This window comes from Lipophrys pholis (genome assembly GCF_963383615.2).
Source record: "Lipophrys pholis genome assembly, chromosome: 6".
Classification (NCBI taxonomy): Eukaryota; Metazoa; Chordata; class Actinopteri; order Blenniiformes; family Blenniidae; genus Lipophrys; species Lipophrys pholis.
This window is the reverse complement of record NC_137629.1, coordinates 33,052,574-33,079,470: the sequence shown is the minus strand read 5'-3', so window position 1 is coordinate 33,079,470 and position 26,897 is coordinate 33,052,574. Positions and strand designations below refer to the sequence as shown.

The following is a 26,897-nucleotide window of genomic DNA, read 5'->3' as shown; positions in this document are numbered from 1 at the left end:
CTGTAAACCTCCAAGGTCACATTCACTTCACGTTGTTTTTGTTTCAGGCAGCTGAAGGATAATGTTCACATTTCAGTACTTTTGAGACTTTCCTCGCAGTAACGCGCAGTAAATCCTGCGTCTGATTACTTTGACCTTTGACCTCTTCTGTGAACTAACTGCAGCTCGGTGCTTCCTGTCTGCAGCCGTCTCACGGAGACAAAGCCGCAAACCCCAAAGTGCTGAAATGGATGACCGACCTGACCAAGATCCGCCGGCAGATCAAAGGTAGAGGTGTGTGTGTGTGTGTGTGTGTGTGTGTGTGTGTGTGTGTGTGTGTGTGTGTGTGTGTGTGTGTGTGTGTGTGTGTGTGTGTGTGTGCACAGTAGCGCCCCCTGGTGGAGTGTCTGCAGCGCTGCATGTTGTGCTGCTCTAACAGAAGCTCTCACACACTCATTGGTCGTCCACCCTCCGATGTGCTGCTGCGTCCTTGTGAACCTTCGTTTTTGACCTGCAGGTGACTTCAGTAAGGTGAAACAGAACTAAAACACAAACACATGAGATCTTGGAAGGAATCGGTTTAAAAACAAACGGGTTTACAGTGTTTCACCGTACTGAAGGAGCCTCAGGACGTCCGTCCTCCTCTGAAAGAGGACGGCTTCTCCTCCTGGGAGAACCAAGTGTTTCTCAAAAAAGAAATCAAACCTGAAAACCAATAACCTCGAGCACCCGCTCTCCACTTTCCTCCCTCGCTCCTCGACCCATTGATTGATTGATTGACTGACTGATCGGCCAACCAGGACGCCAGCACCACCTTTTACCCAGAAGCACGCTGAGGCACCAGGCTTTGCTCCATTCACACAGACGCCACCACGCTCCCTCCTACTCCTCCTCCTCCTCCTCCTCCTCCTCTTCCTCCTCCGTCTGCTCACCCCCCCATCACACACTCACCCTCCCCCTCCTCCCCTACTCAAGCCTGAGCTCTAGACCGTTTCACCTCAGTAAGTACAAAGTCCTCAGTAAGTAGACAAACTCTGAAGCCTCCATGTTTCTGCTGTTTCCTGTTCAAAGACACTCGGGCAGGAAGGGTGGAGGGACAGATTTCTCTGGGTTAGACGTCAATTTAATATAATTTAATGTTTTCATAGTGCAGTTAAACCTCAGTTAACCCAACATCACTGTTCTCCAGTCCAAACTGCCTTTCATCGTTGTTCTTCCCTGAAACGTGTAAAGTTAGAAGGACCTGTAAAAGCCTCGCGGTGATGTTTGTTTAATATTTTTCATTTGTTTTTAAAAGAAGCAGTAATAATCTCACTGTAATGAAGTGTCCTTCTTCCTGATGAAAAGGTTATGATTATTTAAGTGAAAGCACTTTAGCATGAGACCCTGAAACCGTCCAGTCAGACTGCCGGTAGTTTCCTCTGGTGAGGCGGCTGTGATACGTTGAGGAACAGCTTGTAGTTTGTCTTGTTTGTGTTTGGCTCAGACTAACAGACGCAGCTTCCTAATGAAACCTGCATGTGTGACGTGTCTCTGTCCCGTCTCGTTGTGTCCTCGTCTCGGCTCCTTTCCACCTTCTCCCCCGTCTGTCCTGGTGAATTTGTCCCTTCCTCTTCTTTTTAGATGCCAAACATCGCGCAGAGATCGAGCTGGGCCCTCAGACGCGTCCTCGCAGCAACACTCTGCCCAAAAGCTTCGGCTCCACGTTGGACCAGAGCACCTTCGACGCGGCGGCAGAGGTCAAAGGTCCTCGTCCCAGCAGGGAGGAGACGCTGGAGCTGATCCAGCGGAGGGTTAAAGGGAAGCAGGCGGAGGACGGCTGGCCGGACGACATCAAGGTGAGGCGGCTCCACAAAAACACAATATTCAACTTTTTCAGGCTTAAAATGTGGAACAAGAACCTGAAAATGTTTTTAATCAGGCAGGTGCAGCAGGATTAGTCTTGTAATGCCACTTTGCACCACAAGGTGATGTGGTGAGTCACTCGGATACAGTTTCTGTCTCATTGTGCAGCAGAAGAAATCAAAGTCTGAGGAAAAACACTGAAGCAGCTTCAGTCGACGTCGTTTAGGAGTGAAAACGCATCGTTTTGTTTTTGTTTCAGAAACGTTTCCATGGAAACGAACATTGTTTTCAAAACATTGAGCGTAAATGTGAAACGGCAGAATCACTGAAAACCATGTGGTTTTCAGGCCGGGCCACTAGTGGGTGCTGTTAGTTTACGTAAAGACTCAGATGAACCGTTGTCGTGGAAACGGACGCCCAAAACACTACAGAAGTTTAACTTTCACATCCTGCATCTTCAAAGATTGAACTGTGACTTTCATTCATTCCTTCATTCCTTCCTTCCTTCCTTCCTTCCTTCCTTCCTTCCTTCCTTCCTTCCTTCCTTCCTTCCTTCCTTCCTTCCTTCCTTCCTTCCTTCCTTCCTTCTTTCCTTCCTTCATTCCTTCCTTCATTCCTTCATTCTTTCCTTCATTCTTTCCTTCCTTCATTCCTTCCTTCATTCCTTCCTTCCTTCCTTCCTTCCTTCCTTCCTTCCTTCCTTCCTTCCTTCCTTCTTTCCTTCCTTCATTCCTTCCTTCCTTCCTTCCTTCTTTCCTTCCTTCCTTCCTTCCTTCCTTCCTTCCTTCTTTCCTTCCTTCATTCCTTCCTTCTTTCCTTCATTCTTTCCTTCCTTCATTCCTTCCTTCATTCCTTCCTTCATTCCTTCCTTCCTTCCTTCCTTCCTTCCTTCCTTCCTTCCTTCCTTCCTTCCTTCCTTCCTTCATTCCTTCCTTCCTTCATTCCTTCCTTCATTCCTTCCTTCCTTCCTTCATTCCTTCTTTCCTTCCTTCATTCCTTCCTTCCTTCCTTCCTTCCTTCTTTCCTTCCTTCATTCCTTCCTTCATTCCTTCCTTCCTTCCTTCTTTCCTTCCTTCATTCCTTCCTTCCTTCCTTCCTTCCTTCCTTTTTTCCTTCCTTTTTTCCTTCCTTCTTTCCTTCCTTCCTTCTTTCCTTCCTTCCTTCCTTCCTTCCTTCCTTCCTTCCTTCCTTCCTTCCTTCCTTCCTTCCTTCCTTCCTTCCTTCCTTCCTTCCTTCCTTCCTTCCTTCCTTCCTTCCTTCCTTCTTTCCTTCCTTCCTTCCTTCCTTCCTTCCTTCCTTCCTTCCTTCCTTCCTTCCTTCCTTCCTTCCTTCCTTCCTTCCTTCCTTCCTTCCTTCCTTCCTTCCTTCCTTCCTTCCTTCCTTCCTTCCTTCCTTCCTTCCTTCCTTCCTTCCTTCATTCCTTCCTTTTTTCCTTCCTTCTTTCCTTCCTTCCTTCATTCCTTCCTTCCTTCTTTCCTTCCTTCATTCCTTCCTTCATTCCTTCCTTCCTTCCTTCTTTCCTTCCTTCATTCCTTCCTTCCTTCCTTCCTTCCTTCCTTCCTTCCTTTTTTCCTTCCTTCTTTCCTTCCTTCCTTCCTTCCTTCCTTCCTTCCTTCCTTCCTTCCTTCCTTCCTTCTTTCCTTCCTTCCTTCCTTCCTTCCTTCCTTCCTTCCTTCATTCCTTCCTTCTTTCCTTCCTTCCTTCTTTCCTTCCTTCCTTCCTTCATTCCTTCTTTCCTTCCTTCCTTCCTTCCTTCCTTCCTTCCTTCACTGTAACCTGAACATGAATGACCAGAGTGTGTTGGTCTCTGTAGAAGATGACGAAGGAGCAGCTGTCCTGTGAGAAGACGGTCCTGCAGAAGAACCTGCTGCACTATGAAGGGCTGCACGGCCGGCCGGTACGTCATGACTTCCTGTTGGTCCTGCTGAGTGTCGCCGTGGTGACGTGTTTGACCTCTGACCTCTGACCTCTCCAGGTGACCCGAGAGGAGCGTCTGGTGGTGAAGCCGCTGTACGACCGCTACCGGCTGGTCAAGCAGATGCTCACCAGAGTCAGCATCACCCCCGTCACCGTGAGTTCACACCCGGCCCCCCCCTCCTCCTCCACCTGTCCCCCACCTTCTCCCCCTCCACCTGCTCCTCCTGTTGTCCTCCTCCTCCTCCACCTGTCCCCCACCTTCTCCCCCTCCACCTGCTCTTCCTGTCGTCCTCCTCCACCTCCACCTGTCCCCCACCTTCTCCCCCTCCACCTGCTCCTCCTGTTGTCCTCCTCCTCCTCCACCTGTCCCCCACCTTCTCCCCCTCCACCTGCTCCTCCTGTTGTCCTCCTCCTCCTCCACCTGTCCCCCACCTTCTCCCCCTCCACCTGCTCTTCCTGTCGTCCTCCTCCACCTCCACCTGTCCCCCACCTTCTCCCCCTCCACCTGCTCTTCCTGTCGTCCTCCTCCACCTCCACCCCACCTTCTCCTGCTCCTCCTGTCCTCTACCTCCACCCCACCTTATCCTCCTCCACCTGCTCCTCCACCTCCACCTGTCCTGTGCTCTCACTGACCCTCCGTCTCCTGCAGGTGTCGCCCTCCAGCAAGAGGCGGAGTCAGACCCTGCAGCCAATCATCGAGGGTGAGACGGCCCACTTCTGGGAGGAGATCAAAGAGGAGGAGGAGGAGGAGGAGGAAGAGCACCGAGGTGGCGGAGGAGCAGAGGAGGAGGAAGAGCGGCAGCAGGAGGAGGACCGGGAGGAGGAGGAGGAAGAGGAGGAGGAGGCCGAGAGCAGCGGCGGAGAGATGCAGAGTCCCGAGGTCATCATGGCCGTCGACTTCATGAGTCCCACCGACGGACTGCTGAAGACCCAGAACCAGGACCGGGACCAGGACCGGGCCATGAGGGACAAGGTGGAGGAGGGTTCAGGGAGGCTAGCCCTGGACCTGAGGCTGTCCAGCTCCAACGCCTCGTCCATGTGAGAACACACACACACACACACACACACACACACACACACACACACACACACACACACACCGAGCTGCAGGCCCTGATGATCCTCCACCACACTTTACTAATGTTCTTGCTCTCATTGTGACGTCCTGCTCTCCGTCGCCCCCTAGGCCTGAGCTGCTGGAACAGCTGTGGAAGACCCGAGCAGAGAAGAAGAAACTGAGGAAGACCATCAGAGAGTTCGAGGAACATTTCTATCAACATAACGGAAGGTAGGAGCCGCGACTCTCCCTCCTTCAGGTCAATGTCAGCTCAGTTCACTCAATCCTCCAGTGTCACTCCAGCTTCCACCACTGGAGGGCGCCAGAGCAGCAGCAAGTTCACACAACATGAGCAGCTTCAAGAAGAAAACACACGACTCTTCACACACACACACACACACACACACACACACACACACACACACACACACACACACACACACACACACACACACACACACACACACACACACACACACACACACACACACACACACACACACACACTCTACATAAACACACTGACTCCATACTGCCACCTTGAGTCCAACAGATACAAACATTTATGGTTTAATGAAAAACACTTTCAAAACTTCAAACTGACCTGAAGAAACTTTCATGTCTTACATTTAAATTTTTATAAAAACTACAACTTAGATCAAATGAAGAGCTGCTAACCGTCCCTCTGCTCCTCTTCCTCCTCTTCATCCTCTCTGGTCCAGAAACGTGCAGAAGGAGGACCGGGTGCCCATGTTGGAGGAGTACCGGGAGTACAAGAGGATCAAGGCCAAGCTCCGCCTCCTGGAAGTCCTCATCAGCAAACAGGACTCCTCCAAGTCCATCTGACCCGCGTCACCTCCCTCCCCCTGCAGGGGGCAGTGTTGCGTCGCGTCACGCTGGAGGACGAGGAGCTCGAATAAAACCCCAAAACTTTTAAAATGTTTTATTGGTCCAAATTCAAAGAACCTGAAGACGTTTGAAGCTTTCGCCATGATTTTATCAGAGTATTTTTACCAGAAAGTTGAAGATTCATCCACAACATGAACACACACACACACACACACACACACACACACACACACACACACACACACACACACACACACACACACACACACACGGACCTCCACTTTCACTCAGACTGTTTTTGTTGAGTTTCTTTCTCTTGTTGGACGTCCGGACTCGCCGCCGTCCGAACGTCCTTCACACTTTCATTCACACAAGTTTTGGGTGTTTTTGTTTTAAAAAGTATCCCGACACGTTTGTTTCCTGGAGACGAGAATCGTTGGTTCTTATCGACACAAGATTCACTCCTTCATCAGTTTCCTTTGCGTTTTCTTTTAGCGATCAGGTCCGTCAGAGTTTCCTTTGCGTCGCGCTGCGTCGCGTCGCGCTGCGTCGCGTCACGTCGGGGATAAAACTAGAAGCGACGAGGCGCCAGTATCTGGTCCACGCCGTTTCTCCTCGCCGAACCCAAAACAGAGCGAAAAGCAAGTGGAGGTGGTCTGAGCAGGTTGAGTCTGTGAGGTGCCAACACTGCCAGCACTGATTTATTTTTTTAACAAAGGCAGAGAGAGAGAGAGCGTTCGTGGGGCACGGGGGTCCTGGGTTCGATTCCCTGCTGGCAGGTGGAATGAGGGCGGGTCCGTGGAGGACGAGGCGCGACGTTCGGAGGCTTCGGTTTGTTCACAGGTTTGATGTACAAAGATGTTATTTGCACAGCATTCGCCGAATGCAGCCCTTCTGTGTGTGTTTTCCTTTGTATTTCTAGAAACTGAGGCACTACTTCTATACAAATATAAATATATACTGTACATAAAATTTCAAAAAAAAATTACAAAAAATTAACACCCGAAGGAATGAATGTCAGAAATGTTTAAATTATTTCAAACATCACGTTTGGCCCCGTTTTCTTTCCGGTTCATTACATTTGTGATGCCCTGAGAATGTGTTGTTTTTTTTTAAATGCTGAATATTGCTAAAAACTATCATAAGCGTTCATTTGTGTGATACTGACAGTAATAAATACTCCTTTTGTATCTACTCACTAACTGTAAAACCAGCCTGTTCTGTAATATAAGCTACTAGAAGCAGTACTGTAGTGAGCTTGCATGGCCAAACCAGAACATAATAGTATGAGAAAAAAAAAACATGACGTATTGTTTCCATTGTTTGTGCCATGAAGAAGAAGAAGAAGCAATAATAAAAGTTTTCTTTGTGTGGAGGTTTTTAAAATAAATTTAAAAAAAAGGCATCAGGTCATAACGGGTGAAGAGGTGTGTGTGTGTGTGTGTGTGTGTGTGTGTGTGTGTGTGTGTGTGTGTGTGTGTGTGTGTGTGTGTGTGTGTGTGTGTGTGTGTGTGTGTGTGTGTGTGTGTGTGTGTGTGTGTGTGTGTGTGTGTGTGTGTGTGTGTGTGTGTGTGTGTGTGTGTGTGTGTGTGTGTGTGTGTGTGTGTGTGTGTGTGTGTGTGTGTGTGTGTGTGTGTGTGTGTGTGTGTGTGTGTGTGTGTGTGTGTGTGTGTGTGTGTGTGTGTGTGTGTGTGTGTGTGTGTGTGTGTGTGTGTGTGTGTGTGTGTGTGTGTGAGAGAATAATCTGATTAGATTCTCAGTCTGGACTGACAGGTTCAGTTCATCCTGACTTCTATCTGGAGTTAACTGAGTTCCTCCTTCACGAGAACGTGACGTGAAAACTTCAGTGAACTAAACCTGGATTGATCCTGCCAGTCTGAACTCTGGGAATAAAACCTGCTCTTACTTTTAAAATCTGCAGGCGCATCTCCAAAAAAATGTACAATTTCATTTTACAAGGAGTGAAACTTAAACATCCTAGATGAAATCATTCAAGCCTGTTATTTTAAAGTTTGTTTTATTCAATTCAACTTTATTTATAAAACACCACAACATTTCTTGGTTTTTTTAACTGAAAAAAAAAACCAAGAAATCATTTGTGCTTCAAAATAAAAGAAACTCTACGTTCGTGTCTTCGATCAGATGTTTTATTTTTCAAACTTGTCAAATCATGTTTTTCATTGATTTTGTAATTTTTGGAGATGCACACACACACACACACACACACTCACACACACACCCCCTCAGCCCCGCAGTGTGTGATCGTCCGCAGTACAATGTCTCTTTGTTTGGTTTTTCTTTGAGTATTTTTTTTATTGGAGTGTCTCTCACTCTGCTGACTCGGTGTGTTTTTACCGCTGCTCCACTGCTGAAAACCAAAATGTGTCTGAAGAGGCGACGACGGTCTGGAACGTTCCAGTTTTAATCTGGAAACGAGACGTCGTCTCCGAGGGGCTTTTTTTTCTTTCCTCGTCTCCACTTCTTAAAGTCTCTGTTGGTGTTTTCCATTGTGTCTGCAGCACAGGTAAAACTCACCTGCGCCACGTGTCTGTGTACTATGAGCTTCACGTGACACACACACACGTCATCCTCTCCGTTTTAATCCCATCCATATATCGTGTGTATCTATATAAATGTCTTTTCTTACTTTGTGAATGTTTCTGTTTCTTCATTGACTAAAAAAAGATGAGAAAATACAATCAGTAACAAAACATTGACACGTGAAAATAAACTTTACAAGCTTGCCACAACAGTTCTCCAGTTTCCTGAGTCTAATCCCTCCAGCTGACACCGCACTTCAAAATAAAACCACAACATACATGTGGACTATGCCAACACATGTTTTTTTTAAACTACAAATAAATTCAATTTTTTAATACTGGAATACATAAATTCATTTTTGTTTTTAAATATTGGAACATTTTAACTTCAGTTAGTTACAAGTTACACCTGTTCTCCACTTTAAAGCTCATTAATTGGACTGATTTATTGAGAAATTGACAAATTCTAAGAAATTTGCAAATATTTAAGGTGTCTTAACTTTTTTTTCTTTAATATATTACATTTTAGTTCAGTGAATCAAATTTAAATAAACAGTAATTAACTTACATTTAAACCTCGTCCTGTGGAGTTTTATTGTGTTTTATTTCATTATTATGAACCTATTAGACACTTTGGTAAATGGCGCCCTCTGGCGGACATCCACAGTACGACACGGAAGTGCACAAACTCAAGCTTCTTTTAAACTAATTATGAGAAACATGAAAACCACTCATTACAAATTACATTTCAATCATAATTACAATATTCAAATATATAAAACATCGCTGTGTTGCGTTCACGTGACGTTTACAGAGTAGGACACAACCTGATCAAAACGAGCTTTTCGCGGCAGCAGTTTGATGACGTTTGCGCGAGCTTCTTTTAAAAATTGTGGCCAGTTACGTCACTTTAATGTTTTCTCGTGTTTCATTTATTGCTGCTAAGCTCTTAACTCCCCGTTAATGTGCTTTACTGAGTCTAAGAACGTCCAAGAATCGTGTCGCCCATTCAGTGTTTCGGATTAATTGGCCTCCCTGTTAACTGGTGACTTCATCGAGCGTCGCTTGTTGCTGCTAGTAAAGGCAGATTTTTTAAAAAAAACAAAAAACAGAGAAATCCGGAGGTCCGCTCGTGAACACCGCTTAACCGCATTTACAAGAACTATTTGTGCGTCTCTTATTTTCGCCTTGTTTGATGGAAATGGCGGGTGAGACCCCGCAGTGACGTGGTCACCATTCAACACGGACACCAGTAATTCCGAAACACTGGAACGTTTTTAATCAATTCACCGCAAACAACGGACAAACTAACGCAAAAATAATGTCGCCGGCCGAGTTCTCCTGCGAAAACGTTTGACTTCAGCCCGAAAAAAAGGCCGTTTATGAATGTTTGCAGCACTAAAGATAAATCTATTACTAATACGTTTCACGTTCCGCTGCGATATTATATCATGTAATTTATTTGATTTCATTATCACATTTGTCAATCAAAGTCTGACCACGCCCACACCGGAAGTGCAGGGAAATCCTTATAAAAGAATGGTGAAACTATTACTTTAATAAAAGACACATTGTTAGAATTTATTTAAATGTAAAAGACAATTATTCAAATTAAATTAAACCAGAAATGACCACTTGGTGTGAAACAATGCACATGAGCTGACAGGAAGTTACTTTGGCAACAGATTTAAACAAATTAAATTCATATTTTTAAACCCTGTGAGGTGATTTAAAGACAAAAGAAAAATGCATATTCAGAGCATTTTTTTTAGACCTTACAGCACTTCAATATTCAGAATGTTACAATCTTTTGAACAGAAATCCACAATATCAACAGTTTATGGTCAAAAAATAGAACATTTGCACTTCGTAAGAACATAAATCTTCATTAACGTGAAGAAACGAGCTCAACTCAGGCAGTTTGAGTGTAAACTTAACCCTCGGTGAGATTGTTTTAACAAGAGCATGAAATGAAATACCACTTCCATCTGTAGGAAACAAAATGTTTTAACATGATTTCATCCACTGCTTTTCTTTCCCCCCCATTTCATTTCATTTCATTTTATTTTATTCAGAAAAATAGAAACATCCATTAGCTGGAGATGAAGCTGCAGGAACAGAACAAAGAGGTGATTTAGAAAATGTTTGCTTTAGCATTCGATTTGTGCTCATTTTCTGTGTTTCATTATAAACTTGTCGAAACTCGTCCGTGAAGAATCCGCCGAGTCCCAAACAGGAAGTCTGAACCAGCGACGCGTCTCTTCTGAACATAATGTCAATTAAAACCGTAAAATCACTGCACCCCGGGTTACAGGAAGTGTTGTGATTTCCCTCGATGTCAAGATAAAAAATGTTAAAAATTAATAAAAAAAATTTTTTTTAAAAACTATAAAAAGGAAAATGTGGAATTTTTCAAACAAAACAAACTTAATTTTTTTTATTTTGGGAGATTTCATGTAGGGAACTGGTTTTTCCACATTTTCTGCATCAGATGATGAACTGAGATGTATAAAATGTAAAACTGTTTTCAAGCACGAAAAACCCAAAACTGTATTTTTAAAGATCCAGAGAGAAATGAGGCGATGATTCGAACGCAGCAGCAGGAAGGTGTGTGTGTGTGTGTGTGTGTGTGTGTGTGTGTGTGTGTGTGTGTGTGTGTGTGGTCAGTCTGAACCTGTAAATGTCTCCCCGCTCTTCCCACTCCATGACGGAGGGTTTTAAGCTCTCGGTTCAGACTGGCAGGCTCACCCTCCCATCCTGTGCGTTTTTTGGTTTGACCTGCGGAGGGCCTGGCCTGCCAGTCTGAGCTGAGGGCAAAGACAATCGCAGGATTTAATTAAGGTCGTTTCAAGTGTAACATGTAAAGAAATGAAGGCGTATCTCCATCTGGTGCAAAATAAAAACATAATAAAAAAAGTTGATGTCTGTTGCACTTCGATTTCTTGATGTGAAATAAAACATTTTATTCTTTTATAGCTGGTAAACATCCTCGTCTTCACGGCACCGGTCGGTTCACTGGACTTCTTCTAAAACAAAGCGTCCGGAGGACACGGTGCGACATTCCAGATGTCCCGTAAATTAAAAAAAAAAAAGAAAGAAAATCCCGCAGCTCATTGCGAAACGCTTTTCTAGTTCCTCCAGTGCTTTTTGACACGAACAAGACGAACTAATTCCTCGTGTTGTTTTGAAGCAGTAAAATCGGTCTCCAGCAGGGTCAGTGCATCAGTAGTTAGAGGGCAGCAGAGAACCTGATATCTCAGCCACAACGGAAAACATTTTAAACACTTGATTTGCATATAAGTCGTCTTCTACATTCTTCATGTGGCAGTTAGTGGAGACGGAGCGCCTCCCTCTGGCGTCTGCCCGTAGCGCGGCTTCTCATCCTCTCTGTGAACGAGCCAATCACAGGCCAGACTAGTCATCATTATTGCTGCAACATCCCTGGGTGTTGGGAGCGGCGCTGCGCCGACGTGGTGCGTTCACGGCCGTCCGTGATTTTCAGTTTCAAACGGGTCTCCTGGCAGCCGAACGTTCTTCTTCCCACTTTGGTGCGACTGTGTCGAGAACGCGTGGCGGCGTCGGAGAACGCGTGGCGGCGTCGGAGAACGCGTGGCGTCGAGGGCGACTCGTCTCTGCAGCGTTTGCGTCTCGGGTCACAACGGCTTGTCGATCACCGCCACACCTGGAGGAAGGAAACGCAAAAGGAAATAAATCATCCCAAACTAAAGAGGTGACACACGTAACAGAGAAGGAATTATTATATCATGGAAAAGGCTTTTTATTAGTCTAGCTTCAGCTTTTTGCCCTCAGTTTGGACTCACAGGATCATTTGTACTTTTCCAGGTATTCCAGTTCAATAACTTCAGAGCTTCAAATGTAATTTCCACACAGAAACTGAGCCGTTAACCATGTTTTTTTTTTTTAAAACTGTCCAGTCTGTGTCGCTTTGGGATTTTAGGTCCAGACCTTCAGAGGAGACGTTACTGAACATCTATAACCAGAATTAACGGTAAAGTGGCGAGCGCCGCCCGGGGCGTACCAGCGTAGCTGCGTCCGTTGCTCATGTTGGTGGGAATCAGGCTCCACTTGTCGGTGGTGGGATTATAAAACTCCACGGAGGAGAGGTTACAGGAGCCGTCGTCTCCTCCGATGACGTAGAGCAGTCCGTTAATGGCACAGACACCTGAGAGAAGACCAGATTGACTCTGTCATGTTAGTGAGACAACAAGCTGGAATCAGATTACTTTATTATTCTCAGCTACCCAGAGTAAAAACCATTTTAAACTATCTAGAATTTAGAGATTTTAATCCGGCTTGCCGCCTCTGACCTGCGTTCCTCCGACACATGTTCATGTCGCAGACGAGTCTCCAGCTGTTGCTCTGCGGGTTGAAAACCTCCACACTCTTCCTCACCAGAGGCCCGTCGTGTCCGCCGGCGGCGTACAGCTGCCCGGCCAGCACGCCAACACCTGCCGACACACACCTTTACAACATGCTCCATCCGACTAACAACACAAATCATTTTCACTCATTCAATCACGAAATAAACTGTTTTTTTTTCCTCCCGGAGCAAAAAATGACCATCAAGAACATTTAAATTTAAATATAAATGTGCGTCACATTCTCCTGTTCACTCACACGCTGGTGTTGATAGTAGTGACCCGGGGAGATCGCACAGTGTTTAGTCATGTTGCTGAGGATTTTCCACTTCGTCACGAGTACTAGTAATGGTTTATTCGGTGAACCAGACACAATAAAGTTGTACAGAGTTGGTCCACTGGGAGGCGCTGCTGCACTGTTGTTTTACCTCAATAAACCATGAAACTGCTCCTTTACTGGTGGCAACACACTGAAATGTGTGTGTGTGTGTGTGTGTGTGTGTGTGTGTGTGTGTGTGTGTGTGTGTGTGTGTGTGTGTGTGTGTGTGTGTGTGTGTGTGTGTGTGTGTGTGTGTGTGTGTGTGTGTGTGTGTGTGTGTGTGTGTGTGTGTGTGTGTGTGTGTGTGTGTGTGTGTGTGTGTGTGTGTGTGTGTGTGTGTGTGTGTGTGTGTGTGTGTGTGTGTACCTGCTCCACTCCGCCGTGTGCTCATGTCGGCTACATAGCACCACTGGTCCGACCCCGGGTCGTATTCCTCCACCGTGCTGAGACACTGACGTGACGCTCCGTCATAACCACCGACTGCATACAGCTTGCCTGAAGAGGAACGCAGCTTAGAACCAACACACACACACACGCGCGCGCACACACACACACACACACACACACACACACCCCTACCATCGACCACGCCGACGCCCACGCTGCTGCGCCGAGTGTTCATGGGGGCCATGTACAGCCACTCGTTGCTCTTGTAGTTATACACCTCCACTGTCGACAAACCTGAAATAAAGATTCACATAAAACACAAATAAATGAGGAAAATAAAAAAGAATGCAGGCAGAAACTGCTGTTAAGTAACCACACAGGGAAGGAAAACACAACCGCTTTTCTTGTGAACATTAAAAGCTGACGATGTGGTAAACGTGTCCTGCTCACATCCTGCAGACGAGCAGAGGAGCAGAGGACTAGTGATCAATAACCTGAACCACTTATTGGCTCCAAATTCACTTTAGACCAGATCACACTGCTGGGGAAACCTCACGCCAAACAGCTGCTGGTCGGGGGGAAACACACCCTGACCAGAGAGGAAGTAAAGAAGAGACACAGCTCAGTGATTGGTCCGCACCGAGAGAGGAAGTCCCGCCGCTTTACCCTGTGGTGGCTAGGCTAGTTAGCTTGTGGCAAACAACCACGATATAGTCTTTAGACCAGATATCAATGAGACTCGTCCTCTTTACTTCTTCTTCGTCTCTACTTCACGTCTGTCCGCGGGATATTTTCAAACTTTTTCTTTGTTCGCCTGCTTCTTCTGATTCGCGGGGTTAGCGTTGTTTGCTACCCAGAATGCATTGCGCTCTACGTCATGTCCACTAACCCCGCCCTCTAGAAAGATTGAGATCGAGGTTCTCAAGGGACCAGAGATCTTTTGTTAGATCCAGTTCAGAGTTTGTGGGAGTTTTCATGTCGTCCAAACAAAACGTTTTTTCCCTGAAGAGACTCTGGTCCTGATCAAACAGGGGAATGTGAACACGCTCCAAGATCTGGATCAAACAGGGGAATGTGAACACGCTCCATGATCTGGATCAAACAGGGGAATGTGAACACGCTCCAAGATCTGGATCAAACAGGGGAATGTGAACACGCTCCATGATCTGGATCAAGCAGGGGAATGTGAACACGCTCCATGATCTGGATCAAGCAGGGGAATGTGAACACGCTCCATGATCTGGATCAAACAGGGGAATGTGAACACGCTCCAAGATCTGGATCAAACAGGGGAATGTGAGAATCTTTCCCGCCTGTTGCGGAGCTCAGAACAGATAAATGGACATAAACTCTTCTGCTACCTACCGATACTCCCATTGAAGCCCCCCACAGCGTACAGTAAGTCCCCCAACACGGCGGCGCCCAGCGTGCTGCGTCGCTCCTGCATGCTGGACACGGCGCTCCACTGATCCCTCGCTCCGTCGTACACGTCCACCGTCCGCTCCCGCAGCGAGCTGTTGAACCCTCCAACCGCAAAAACTCGTCCGGCCATGGAAACGACCCCTGAGGAGCAGGAAGCAGGGAACATGTGAGGCTAGGAAGTCGGAGACGAGAAGAGATGAGAATAGACTGCGGTTTATTTTAAGGATCGATGAAAGTGATCCAGAAGTGGACAGAGCTGAGAGATCAGGCTTTATCAAACCACTGAACCATCGTCTCAGTTCACCTGCTTTAGCACATAACTGCTGATCTTTACTTCCTGGTTCCTTCAAACTGCTGAAAGTTCATCGTTTTGTGTTTGGTGTCTCTCCTCACTATCCTCCAAGTCAACCTCAAGCTCAGATTCTCTCCCTGAATTATTCCAGTTTAAAGACGGCGTTTCCTCCACGGTCCTCTGCTCAGTGAGGAATCGCTCCGTCTTTTTCTCAGTGTAGTAATTTGGATGTTTAACTAAAGTGAATTAAATGAAGCCTTCAGTCGGCTACAATCCAGCTCAGCGTCATGCGACCCTGAAGTGGATAAAGTTCTGAGGACGGTTAAGACGTTTTATGGAGTTTTGAAAACGTCTCTCTCTCTGTGTCGCTGCTCATTTTAGTGTTTGAGACAAACCAAAGTCGCCGGCAGCGACATTCAAAGTACAAAACAAAAACAAACAAGGTCTACGTTATAGTAACGTTCAGTTCTGACTGTAGATGTTTTCTATTGAAGGTATTTGTCATTTCAAACTTCCCACAGGCCGATGAACTCCGACCTGCTCTGCAGCGTCTTGAGGGCAGGTCGGCCACCTGGTACCAGCGATCCTCCTGGAAGTCGTAGCACTCCACGCTGCGGATGGCTTTGGGGGCCTGACCGCCCACCACGATCATGACCTGGACACCAAGAGTACCATGGACTCAGAGGATTACTTCACAGCCAGAGTAGCTCCACGGGAAGCAGGGCCGGTACCTTGGGGATGCTGATGGGCGTCCGCGGTCGGGTCCGGTCGGTCTTGATGAGGTGTCGCTGGTCGGCGGGCAGCAGGTGATACTTCATGGCTTCGATCAGGAAATCCTTGCAGGTGTTGTTGTTCTTTATCAAAGCTTCTTCTTCCACAATCTAAACACGTTTCACAAAATCCAGCAGACTTGAAATTGTATTTTATTTAAATTTTTTTAAAGCACAAATAGTTTAAACTCAAGAACCTGATGCAGCAGAACGTTGGAGTATGAAGTGAAAGAGCTCCTGACTCACCTGAACCAGGTAATCCCTGGACAGAAGGGGAAGCCTGACGTGCTCCATCAGCTTGGGCATGTGCTCCAGACGAGCTGGTTTGTCGTATTTGATCCAAGAAATCATGGATTCAAACACCTGGAGGAGAAAAGAAGAGGAGTCGTACATCGTCTGCAGCTCTGGAGACACTTCAGCTCTGTTTTCCCACCAAGGTGTTTAGAAATGAGAAGCTTCTGGACTCGTAGTCGTCAAATATTTACAGTGGTTGTGTTTGACAAAAACAAAAATGGAGACGAATCCTGGAATCCAGAACTATAGGAATACTCGAGTACTCAGCTTAATCAGACTTACAGAGAAAAAAGAGGTCACACAGACACAGCAGAGTTTTTCCTTCAGAGATGATGAATGATGTTTGATCAGATATTATTCAGCTCCACAGTTTGTCAACCTTTTATGTGGTAAAAGTACATTTTGACGCTGGGCAGCTCCTGTGATGCTTTCTGGTCCTTGGAGAAATGTGATTCCTTGTTCGTCGGAGGGCGAGTGTGGTGGATGGATTTGTTTCTTATATATGATGGTACGAGACTGAACTGTGTTATGAGCAACACAGACAAACATTCAAATGTCGAACCTTCTTGGATTATTTAGGACGTTTCTATGATCTCTTATCTGTAATATCTTCTCTCTGTAATGACTTTAAAACGGATCAGTGTCGGTCCTTGTTTCTGTTACAAGTTTTAATGTCTCCCTTTAACTCATTTAATGACGTTTTTATTTCTAGATTTTCTTGTTGTAACTGAAAGAAGGAAACTTTATTAATGGTTTGAAGTTCTGGAAGTGGAAGAGAGAGGTCAGCTTGAAAAGGATAATAAATCAGGAAATGTGGATTCAGGTTGATCATATTTTCAGAGTTTCGATGGGAACTAATGCACACGCTAAGGATCGAAACACGATTTTAAACCATTTTATCTTGTTTCATCGCTGCTCCATGTTAAAAACCTGTCGTTTGTTTTTTTCCTGCTTTATTTTGTTTCAACCCTGCGGGCTGGTTTTCTGGAGGATTTCTGTCTGTGAAGATCTGGAAAACAAAACTCCAACCAGCACTCCCAGGAGACAAAGGCTGAGTTTCAGTTAAAACGCACATTTCGTCCTGAATCCAGGCCGCAGTACTCGAGTACCGACACCTTCTTGGTGTGAAGAAATTCAAACTTTTTGGAGACAAAGGCCAAAACTGGCAGAATGTAAATCAGCAGATGAACCGAGGTGCGAGATGAAAGACGCATTTCAGACGACCTGAGAAGAAGCAGACGGAGAGCCCAGAGGCTCCGCGACAAACCTCTTTCAAAGGCAAATCCACATATTCATCACAGCTGAAGTACTCTGCTCCTCCTCATCCATTCATTTACACATCCTCACACCTGATGAATGGGCGGGAGCCAACAGGTCTTTGTGTACGAAGCGCAGCACTGAGATCATTGAGACTCAACATTTACCTGTTTTTACTACCTGAACCACTGGATTTGTTTTATCACTGGAGGTTCGTCCAAAGTAGTACCATGATCCAAGTGTTTCTGCTTATTTTCCACGTTACCTTGAAGTTTTTACATCCTAACTAATAAGTGTGTGTTGTTGATGGTATTGAGAAGCTCATGTGACACGCTGGTGAAGTTAGTTTGTCACACGTCCTGTTTGAACCTCATATTAATGCAAAGCTCGACTTCTCTGCTTTCTTTCTGCTTTCTGGATACTCTGCTAATTATAATCCATCCAGGAGTTGTGGTTGTACGTCTCTTTTCTACTATTTCATGACGTGTTTACATGACATCTCGGCTAAAGGATTAAACAAGTATCAGTCAGTCTGTGTTTCTGTTCTGAGAACAATGTGCTGCTCAGCTGCCATGCCGCCGGCTGCCACTAGTAGGAGCTGCAGAGCTGTCAGACAGCCAATATATCTCAAAACAAGGTGGCTGCATTTCTCTTATCTTGCACTTTTCCTCTTTTATCAAAAGGACGAAACATAATCTGACTCTGAAGACGTGTTCTGGTGTGTGTGTGTGTGTGTGTGTGTGTGTGTGTGTGTGTGTGTGTGTGTGTGTGTGTGTGTGTGTATGTGTCTGACCTTTTCCTCAGTGGAGACGGTGAGCTTGTCGCTGGAAATAAGGCTGCACACCTGCTGCAGGGAAAGTCCCAGAAACTCTTCACCCTGCACCACGTCAATGAAGTGCTGCTCTGAGAGACATAAACACACACACACACACACACACACACACACACACACACACACACACACACACACACACACACACACACACACACACACACACACACACACACACACACACACACACACACACACACACACACACACACACACACACACACACACACACACACACACACACACACACACACACACACACACACACACACACACAAAATAAATACACACAATATTGATCCAATTGCTGAAAAGATTTCTCTGGTATCACTTAGAACCTCTCACACACACTCCTCAAACAAAAGTGCACACTAAGGCCCCGTTTACACGACAACGAATACGAGTGTATCTGCAAAACTTTCTTCACTTTGGGGGGTGCGTTTACACGACACCAGTGTTCTGATCCACTGCATCCGCAACTTTCTTATACCGGCTAAGATTCTTTCACGGTCATGATTCCCTCCTGCAGAGACTGACGGAGGTTATGGAGCGCTCTTACTGCACATCTCTCCCCCTCCTTCCTCTTGAAAATACTTCCTTTTGCTCATGCACCTGTAAACAAACATGGCCGACCCGTAGTGGTTTGACTCGCAGTCGTATTCTAGTTGTATGGTCCAGATCAGTAGTTTAATAGTTGAGACTCTCCCTGATAGCATCCGATGTCGGGTTCTCTCCATTTTCTTCACTTTAGAGTGTATTGTTCTCTGCACACACGTCTACGTGGTTTCATGACAAAACCAGAAACAGCGCCCTCCCGTGGCCCGGCAGACTAACTACATGGTTGTCAGTGCGTCTGCTGCTGCAGTGGAAACGCTCTCCTTGTTTTAACGGATTAGGTGTTGTCATGTGAAACGTTGTCTTGTAACACAGCAGAATGAGCAGCAGAGTGAGCAGCAGCGTGAGCAGCAGCGTTACCAGCGTATGCGTTGGACTGGTTGAGGAGCTGCATGCACGTGTGCAGGTCAGCGAAGGCTCTGATTCCCAGACAGTTTGTTGGGTGAAGCTGTGACTGGAGAAACTCGCAGCAGACCTGCCGGACGTCCATCAGCTGCAGCAGGCTGGCTGCAGGCAGCAGGACCTGGAGGCCAAAACACAGCCGGCACTTTAGTTCTCCACCCAAACAACAACAATTAGAGAAGATCTGCAGACCGTCACAATCACACTGAGAAACTCAAGTTATCTTCTGGAAGCGGAGATATTTCTACTGCGAGGCCAGAGTGCTAGAGCAGACCTGGCGGCCCTTTAGTTCTGATTCTGCAAAACCCTGAATCAAATGGAATTTGCTGTAATTGTTGGTTTTATTACATCTATAATGGTCACATTTTTCACCTTACCGGACATTACTACTTTATTGGTTGTGACGAGTATACAACACAAAATTTGTGTTTTGAAGTGGAAAAGAAGCTGATTAATGAAAAATATAGTTCTGATTTGCTCTTTTACTTGAACTTGAAATGCGGAAAAATATCATCATGATTTCTAGACGAATGCTGAGAAAGAAAAAGTGACAGAGCAAATGTAGCTCATGAAAATCATGTTTTGAAAAAATGCTTTTTATCAAGAGATGATTCTCATTGAGCAAAACTCAAGTCAACTTATGTCTCGGCCTTCAATAGTGTTGCTCATTCATCTTGTGTTCCTTTGGGAAAAGTAGTTGCCCACCCCTGGCTAAGAGGAACTCACTATAACAAGACCAAATATGTAAAGCTCTCTGCTGCCCCCTAGGGGAAGTCGTGCAACGCTTTGAAAGCTGTAAAGTGGAATCAATTGAACGCCGAGCATCTCCATGCACTTTGTAAGGAGATAACTGTTTTGGGGTGCGTCTTTAATGCAGTCGAGTCGGAGTGAGGATACTGAGGGACAGAGCTCCCTTTGAAACATGGCAACACATCAGCCAACAGGACAGTGAGACAGTTTGTCCGTCTCCCCCGAGTCTCCTGTGTTTCTCGTCTGAAGCATCGAGTCTGCTGACACACACAGGAGACGCACAGAAAGTCTGTTCACAGCGGCAGCGGCAGCGACACCCCCCCCCCCCCCCCCCCCCCCCCACACACACACACACACACACCAAGCAAGGCAGGAGAAAAACACTTTCAAAAAGCAAAAACAGGCTGGAGCTGAATATCAGACTACCGGACACACACATTCAGCAGTCAGCCAATCAGTCGGGCACGCCGCTAACAGTGGGAGGATTTCCTGCCTCAGTCCATGCAAACTTCCTGCACTAATAATCACAGGAAGTTTCCAGCCTGCAGCTGGGTGAAGCTCAACTCTCCCAGCAGAAGCACTCCTGCTCTCCAATGTTAACGCCTGAGAGATAAAGACGGCCTCACTGAGCTCCACTGCAGTCCTCCTGAGGTAAACATGATTCAAACAGGCTCAATCTGCACCAACACACCTTACACTCAGTTTCAGTTCATCCCCGGCAGTTTTTACTGGATCTTCATAAGATTCAATTATAGAAACAGGCCTTGACATATTTCACTGCACATGTAATAAACATAATGAAACCAAAGAGACTAAACTGAATAAAAACCATGTTTTTACTCTTTGTTAAGATTCATTTCATTCTTGATTGGAGTGAAAAAGGTCCAGGCACATTCCCTTCAGTCACAAACAAAACTGAGTGGCAACCTTCCTTCATATATTCAGCGGTTTTGGCTTCGCTGTGGTGTTTTGGTACATCAGAGCCCCTGGAGGAGGTTCCAGGTTGCTCACACACTCTCTCACCTGGACGTTGTCCTCCGTCACCTCGATCTCCGCCGTGTAGATGTAGTCCACCAGTTTCCTCAGCGTGTGGCCGTCTACCTCCCTGATCTCCACCTGGTGGGCTTTACTCTCGCTCATATCACCTGCACACACACACACACAAGTCATGAGACAAAGGTATACAAACTCTGTGTGTGTGTGTGTGTGTGTGTGTGTGTGTGTGTGTGTGTGTGTGTGTGTGTGTGTGTGTGTGTACCTGTGAACATGGCACAGAAGTAGGGGCTACAGGACGCCAGCACCACCCGGTGAGCCGGCACCTCCACACTTCCCGCCAGCAGCTGGACGTCACACAGCATCTTTTTACTGGAGAAAAAGGACGTTCACTGACCTCAAAGACAAACTGAGCAAATGTACACATGATAAAACATGTCACACTGAGAAATAAATAAATAAATAAATAAATAGAAAATCCCACATTACAACATTTTTAGCTTGAAAAGTTGAAAAAGAATCAAACACACGAGGAGCGGTGTCTTTCGCAGTGGAAACGGCCATATCATCAGAAAATAAATGGTTTTCAAACATGAAAGGATTAGTTTAAAAGAAATGAAAATAAAAGAGTAGAAATGTAGTACATCTGCAGCAAAAAAAACAACAAAACACCTACTTGAAATAAAAGAATGAAAAACTAAAATCAACACGAGGTGATGCCGTTCATGTCAATCAGAAACACCAGATGTTAGAGAAATTCTGACTTCGTTCTATTTTGAATTAACAACACACTGACAATACTTATTCTACATTTTCCCTCCATAAGCAGCTCGTCCACCGTTTCCTCACCTGCGCAGCTCGTTCATCAGCTGGAAGGATTTCCTCATGTGGGTCTGGTTGAAGCTGAACATCCCTCCGCCGGCTGCGTCGTCCTCCGACTCGGCGGCGCAGGGGGGGCGAGGCGAGGCCGGCGGGGCCTCCACACTGCTGAGACACGACAGAAACCACCAGAGGAGGGACGTCAGCACATCGGCACGCTCAGATGCTTCACCGGAGATTTCAATGCAGCACAAATAATTAAGACGCAAACACTGAGGGCGTTAAAAAGGAAGGCAGAGCTGCCATTTGGGACGTGACATCTGTAAAATATAGAGTTTAGAAATATTTCTAATTTCTCTGAATATCTGTGGTTTCACTGAAAAGTAAATCAGGAATATATAAACTGCTTGAGTCTGATTTATCACACTGATGAGACAAAGGTGAATACCAACAATATATGGAATAAGTTTTAAAAAAGCAATTAAGCATCAGTAATCGAGATTCCAATAAAACTATGTTAATGGTGAACTTTTCCTTTAATGCTGAAGTGTTTTCCTGATGTTTTAACTGCTGCACTAAATTAATAATTGATAAGTGAACATGGCTGCTGCATCAAAGATAACGCTAATATTCTTTAACACATCTTCAACTATCAAAGTCTTAAAGGTCACAGGATTATATAATATAAAGAGAATAAATGATATTAGAAAAATACCCCACACTGAATTTCTCTTTTAAAACGTATTTCCAACCTCGTCACACATATAAAGTAAATACAACAGATCAGATGACAGATTCTTTTGCTGTCGGTCATAAAAGTTTAATACAAAAAAAGTAATGGATTACGTTTGATTCCATTTCCCCCTCAGCTTCTGCATTAAACTGTCACCGTCCCCAGAACTAGAAACAAACAGAATCACACAGAAAACATGACGCCCAACAAGAGGAAACCGACCACACAATCAGGAAAGATTATTGTGGAAGGTCGATACACCTCAACAACCTCTACAACCTGTACAACCTCTACAACCTCTACAACCTGTACAACCTCTACAACCTCTACAACCTGTACAACCTGTACAACCTGTACAACCTCAACAACCTCTACAACCTCAACAACCTCTACAACCTCTACAACCTCAACAACCTCTACAACCTCAACAACCTGTACAACCTGTACAACCTCAACAACCTCTACAACCTCAACAACCTCAACAACCTCTACAACCTGTACAACCTCTACAACCTCTACAACCTCTACAACCTGTACAACCTGTACAACCTGTACAACCTCAACAACCTCTACAACCTCAACAACCTCTACAACCTCTACAACCTCAACAACCTGTACAACCTCTACAACCTGTACAACCTCTACAACCTGTACAACCTCAACAACCTCTACAACCTCTACAACCTCTACAACCTCTACAACCTCAACAACCTCAACAACCTCTACAACCTGTACAACCTCAACAACCTGTACAACTTCTACAACCTCTACAACCTCTACAACCTGTACAACCTGTACAACCTGCACAACCTGCACAACCTCTACAACCTCTACAACCTCTACACATCCTCTCAATCCTCTGGACACCAGGAATGTCAAACATCAGGCCCGTGGGTCAGAACTGGCCCACAAGAAGCTCCTATTGGCCAAATTGTTATAGTTTTAAAGAAAACATCAATGTTTTTTTAAACGAGTTTCTTAAGAGGAGCCGACACGACAATGAGACCTGAGCTGAGATATCGGTGATGCCGTTATGAAAGCTAAGTACCTCGTTGTTATCAAACTCGCCTCAGAGCCACGCGGTCAGCGGCAGTTTGTTAAAACTCCCAGAATGCATCAGCTATAGAAGGTTTTGTTGGGCACATCACTGTACCTATGTAGTCATTTTCTGTAGTAACAACTGATTGGTTTTGCAAAACTATAGACCTTTCCAACACAAATACACACAACGACAAACACAAACTTTAAAGTTTAAATTTAAAGGTTATTGTGGCTTTTTTACCAGTCAAACACACTCGAGAGGAAATTTGGCTGAATGTGTCCCCTGAACTGAAATCCTCCTGATCTCCACCCTCTACCTCTCCGTCCTCTACCTCTCTACCCTCTACCTCTCCACCCTCTACCTCTCTGTCCTCTACCTCTCCGTCCTCTACCTCTCTACCCTCTACCTCTCCACCCTCTACCTCTCTACCCTCTACCTCTCCGTCCTCTACCTCTCTGTCCTCTACCTCTCCGCCCTCTACCTCTCCACCCTCTACCTCTCCACCCTCTACCTCTCCACCCTCTACCTCTCTGTCCTATACCTCTCCGTCCTCTACCTCTCCACCCTCTACCTCTCCACCCTCTACCTCTCCACCCTCTACATCCTGTGATCCTCAGTCAAATCTGAACGTGAAAGAAATAAAGCTTAACTTCACACTAATTCTAGGAACTATTCAGCGTGCTGCTTTTAATTTGTTAAGTAAAGTTTTTGACTTGATGTTTAAGAAAATTGAACATGATATTAGATTACACTTAAAAAAACAGCTAAAAGACAAATTCTTCAATAAACAAAACTATTGAACAATTTATTATTAGTTTATTTTCTATAGCTTCATAAAGGACATGTTATTCCTTCACAGCATTAACTTGAATACCTTTTGATGGTTGGGAGATTATTTTAATGAGTCAAATAAAGACCTCAACCTGGGCTGTCAACCTCAAGTTTACTCAGATGGAGTTTTGTGTTTTATTTGGATTAAATTAGACACTTAATACCAGTCTTTAATCTTAAAACTCCTTCAGGCACAAACATGACAATATACAGTCTACTTCTATGAAGATAAATGAGTTTTTTTAGACGATTGAAAAAGATTTAAATAGTATGTAAATAAGACTCCATGTGACAAAACAGCAGATATTTGTGATGATTTCCACAACATGTCTGTCTTCAGTCTGTCTATATAAAACCTTATATTTCCTTTAACAGGGATTAAATAAGTGAACCATTATAAAGATAAAGTCATTCAGCAGATAAGATCCAAAAATGTGTTAATTTAACAAACAACAACACTTGCCAGTTAAGTCACGTAGATGCTTTTTTATTTTTTTCTTACTTTGAAAAATTCACCCAAAACCCCTGAAAAATAAGAAGTAGATGAAATTAAGTGATGTTTTGTTAGCTTTTAGCATTGCTAATCATTTTACTTGTCTGCTAACGCTCCGTCAGAAATCACACCAATATCAACGAGTTTAACAAGGGCAGGTTTTAGATTGTACAGATAGCGACGCAGCTTATGAACACCTGGATACGTTAACTTGTTATCAAGTTGACTCAGCTAACTGGGGCTAACTGGAGCTAACGGGAGCTAAAGGCTAACCAGTCAACAGGAGCGGCGCTGCGGAGAAAGAGGCTCTCTGACCGGCTGCGTCGGCTTTATGTCCGGGGGATCGTGGAGGCGAAAAATGTTAACCGACAGATGTAAAAGCTGCGTGAATCTCAGCTTTACAGAGTAATCCCCCGCAAAGCTGAGCCAACTCACCCCAGCGACACAGCGTCCATCCTCCCGGAGTCAGCCACCAGGCGGGCATGAGCAGGGAGGGCAGCCGGGCCGGAGAGCGTCTGTCAGAGTGATGCTTCTTCCTGGAGTCGAAGATCGTCTACCAGAGCCCGGAGATCGTCTATCAGAGTGACGGATCGAGTTCTAGTTTCAACAAAGTCTGTTTTTACTATGATTTATTTCAGTTTTTGGTTTTTATATATATATATATATATATATATATATATATATATATATATATATATAATTAAAAAAGAAAAAAATTCATATTGAATAATTTATTCATAGGAAACACTTCACAAATGTTTGATAATTATTTATACACTGAAAACATATAAGCTAATAAACTTATAGAAACTTCCTAATGTTGCATTTCTAATAATACCAGGAACGAAAACAGAGGGAAAGCATCCGAGAATAGAAATAAGAAATATTTTTGATTTAGTTTCTTCGTGTTGACTGAATATTAAAGTTTATCCTGTCATTTCTAAGCCTGGGCTGGATGGTGTTACAGGTGTTATAGTGGTTAAAACCGTCTCCTCCCACAATGTTGTGAATTATTTGATGACTTTAAATTGGATGTAGATTTGAAAGTTAGAGGATTTGCTGCTGCTGATTAGAAATAAATAAAATATAGTCACACTGTTTCAGACCTGTACTGATTTATGAAATTATTACTGACAAGGTTAAAAGAGAAAGACTTCCTGACAGAACAGGCACCATAAAACTGGGGATTACTGCCACACTAAATCCTTTCTGACTCTAAAGTTCCTTTAATTTAATCTTTTTAGGTGATGTGTCGTATTAAATACACAGTGTCTCATTGATGACAGGTTAAAGTTATGTTATAGCTGCAGACTTGCATCAAATCACAAACTCACACAGAGAACAATGTTGACTAATATAATCTATTATAGAAAGAACTTTCTGTACCACCATTTGGATTCACTGGTTAGAGCTTTACATCACATCAGATGACGACTAGATGGATCAATTAAGGTGCTTTAAATTGTGTAAATACTGGTTGTAAATAACTGCAGATGTGCATTTATGAGTTTCAAACAAAACCTGACCAAGTAAATAAATGCATTATTATTTCATGACCACTTTAAGACCCAGTGGATTACTTGGAAATTAAAATATAAAGCTTTAGACAATGGCTAGGCTTTAAAAAAAAAAAAAAGGGATTTGAAAACATTTATTACCCTCCTGACCAAACAGTTCATGCTGTTGAACTGGAAGTCTTTAGCGCCACCCACCTGTTCACACTGGGTCAGAGCGCTCCTTTACTTTCTTAAACTGGATCTTATAGACGGACTTTAGGCTGTTAATTTGAAAAGACCTAGAACTCCTTTCCGTCATATAAAAGTATAGATGTCAGCTAGTGTATAGTAGGTGTATACTACTATACCCCCCCCCCCCCACACACACACACACAGTTCTTACACCATACTCAACTGTTTTTCTATGGTAACTGGTACTTTGTTTTTGTCACTCATGCCTTATACTTTCTACCCACTTGATCTGTTAAGGTTTTTTTTCCCTGATTTTACACTGGTATTTGTAACATTTGAAAGAACAGGTTTATTTACTATGTGGAAAATCAATAGTATGAAAAAATAATTTC

The 26,897-nt window shown here is 44.6% G+C and overlaps 2 protein-coding genes across 9 annotated transcripts in view; one reads left to right on the top strand and one right to left on the bottom strand.

The window, feature by feature from the left end:
• Window positions 1-8,396, top strand: part of fam13b (family with sequence similarity 13 member B) — a 70,088-nt gene extending 61,692 nt beyond the window's left edge. For 3 of the 7 annotated variants that reach the window (XM_080466443.1, XM_080466440.1, XM_080466441.1), the window contains 8 exons: window positions 165-267; window positions 780-980; window positions 1,603-1,817; window positions 3,638-3,721; window positions 3,800-3,895; window positions 4,391-4,779; window positions 4,928-5,029; window positions 5,521-8,396. In XM_080466443.1, coding sequence (XP_080322569.1) covers window positions 165-267; window positions 780-980; window positions 1,603-1,817; window positions 3,638-3,721; window positions 3,800-3,895; window positions 4,391-4,779; window positions 4,928-5,029; window positions 5,521-5,644 — 1,314 coding nt within the window. In that variant the 3' untranslated portion in view covers window positions 5,645-8,396. Of the gene's footprint in view, window positions 1-164; window positions 274-779; window positions 981-1,602; window positions 1,818-3,637; window positions 3,722-3,799; window positions 3,896-4,390; window positions 4,780-4,927; window positions 5,030-5,520 lie in introns of all 7 variants that reach the window. The other 4 variants (XM_080466442.1, XM_080466446.1, XM_080466445.1 and 1 more) reach the window with 4 other exon arrangements.
• A 2,720-nt stretch (window positions 8,397-11,116) lies between these two features.
• klhl3 (kelch-like family member 3) lies at window positions 11,117-25,282 on the bottom strand. Of its 2 annotated transcripts, XM_080465045.1 has the most exons (15): window positions 25,253-25,282; window positions 21,749-21,886; window positions 21,165-21,271; window positions 20,930-21,051; window positions 19,115-19,277; window positions 18,101-18,210; window positions 16,003-16,119; window positions 15,718-15,867; window positions 15,524-15,641; window positions 14,638-14,835; window positions 13,465-13,566; window positions 13,252-13,380; window positions 12,516-12,656; window positions 12,227-12,370; window positions 11,117-11,869 (listed from the first exon to the last, which is right to left on the bottom strand). In XM_080465045.1, exons 1-15 carry the CDS (start codon window positions 25,270-25,272, stop codon window positions 11,841-11,843), a joined length of 1,788 nt encoding a protein of 595 aa, XP_080321171.1. In that variant the 5' UTR covers window positions 25,273-25,282; the 3' UTR covers window positions 11,117-11,840. The 2 variants fall into 2 exon arrangements, with proteins under 2 accessions (XP_080321171.1, XP_080321170.1); XM_080465044.1 differs by lacking the exon at window positions 11,117-11,869 and having other exon boundaries at window positions 12,126-12,370.
• Window positions 25,283-26,897: the final 1,615 nt, after the last annotated feature.

Coding starts and splice junctions, on each gene's coding strand:
- klhl3 (XM_080465044.1), bottom strand. CDS start 25,272: ATGGACGCTGTGTCGCTGGG. Junction 18,211..19,114: donor CCAGTCCAACGCATACGCTG/GTAACGCTGCTG, acceptor TATGTCTCTCAG/AGCAGCACTTCATTGACGTG. Junction 13,567..14,637: donor GGGCTTCAATGGGAGTATCG/GTAGGTAGCAGA, acceptor TCTTTATTTCAG/GTTTGTCGACAGTGGAGGTG.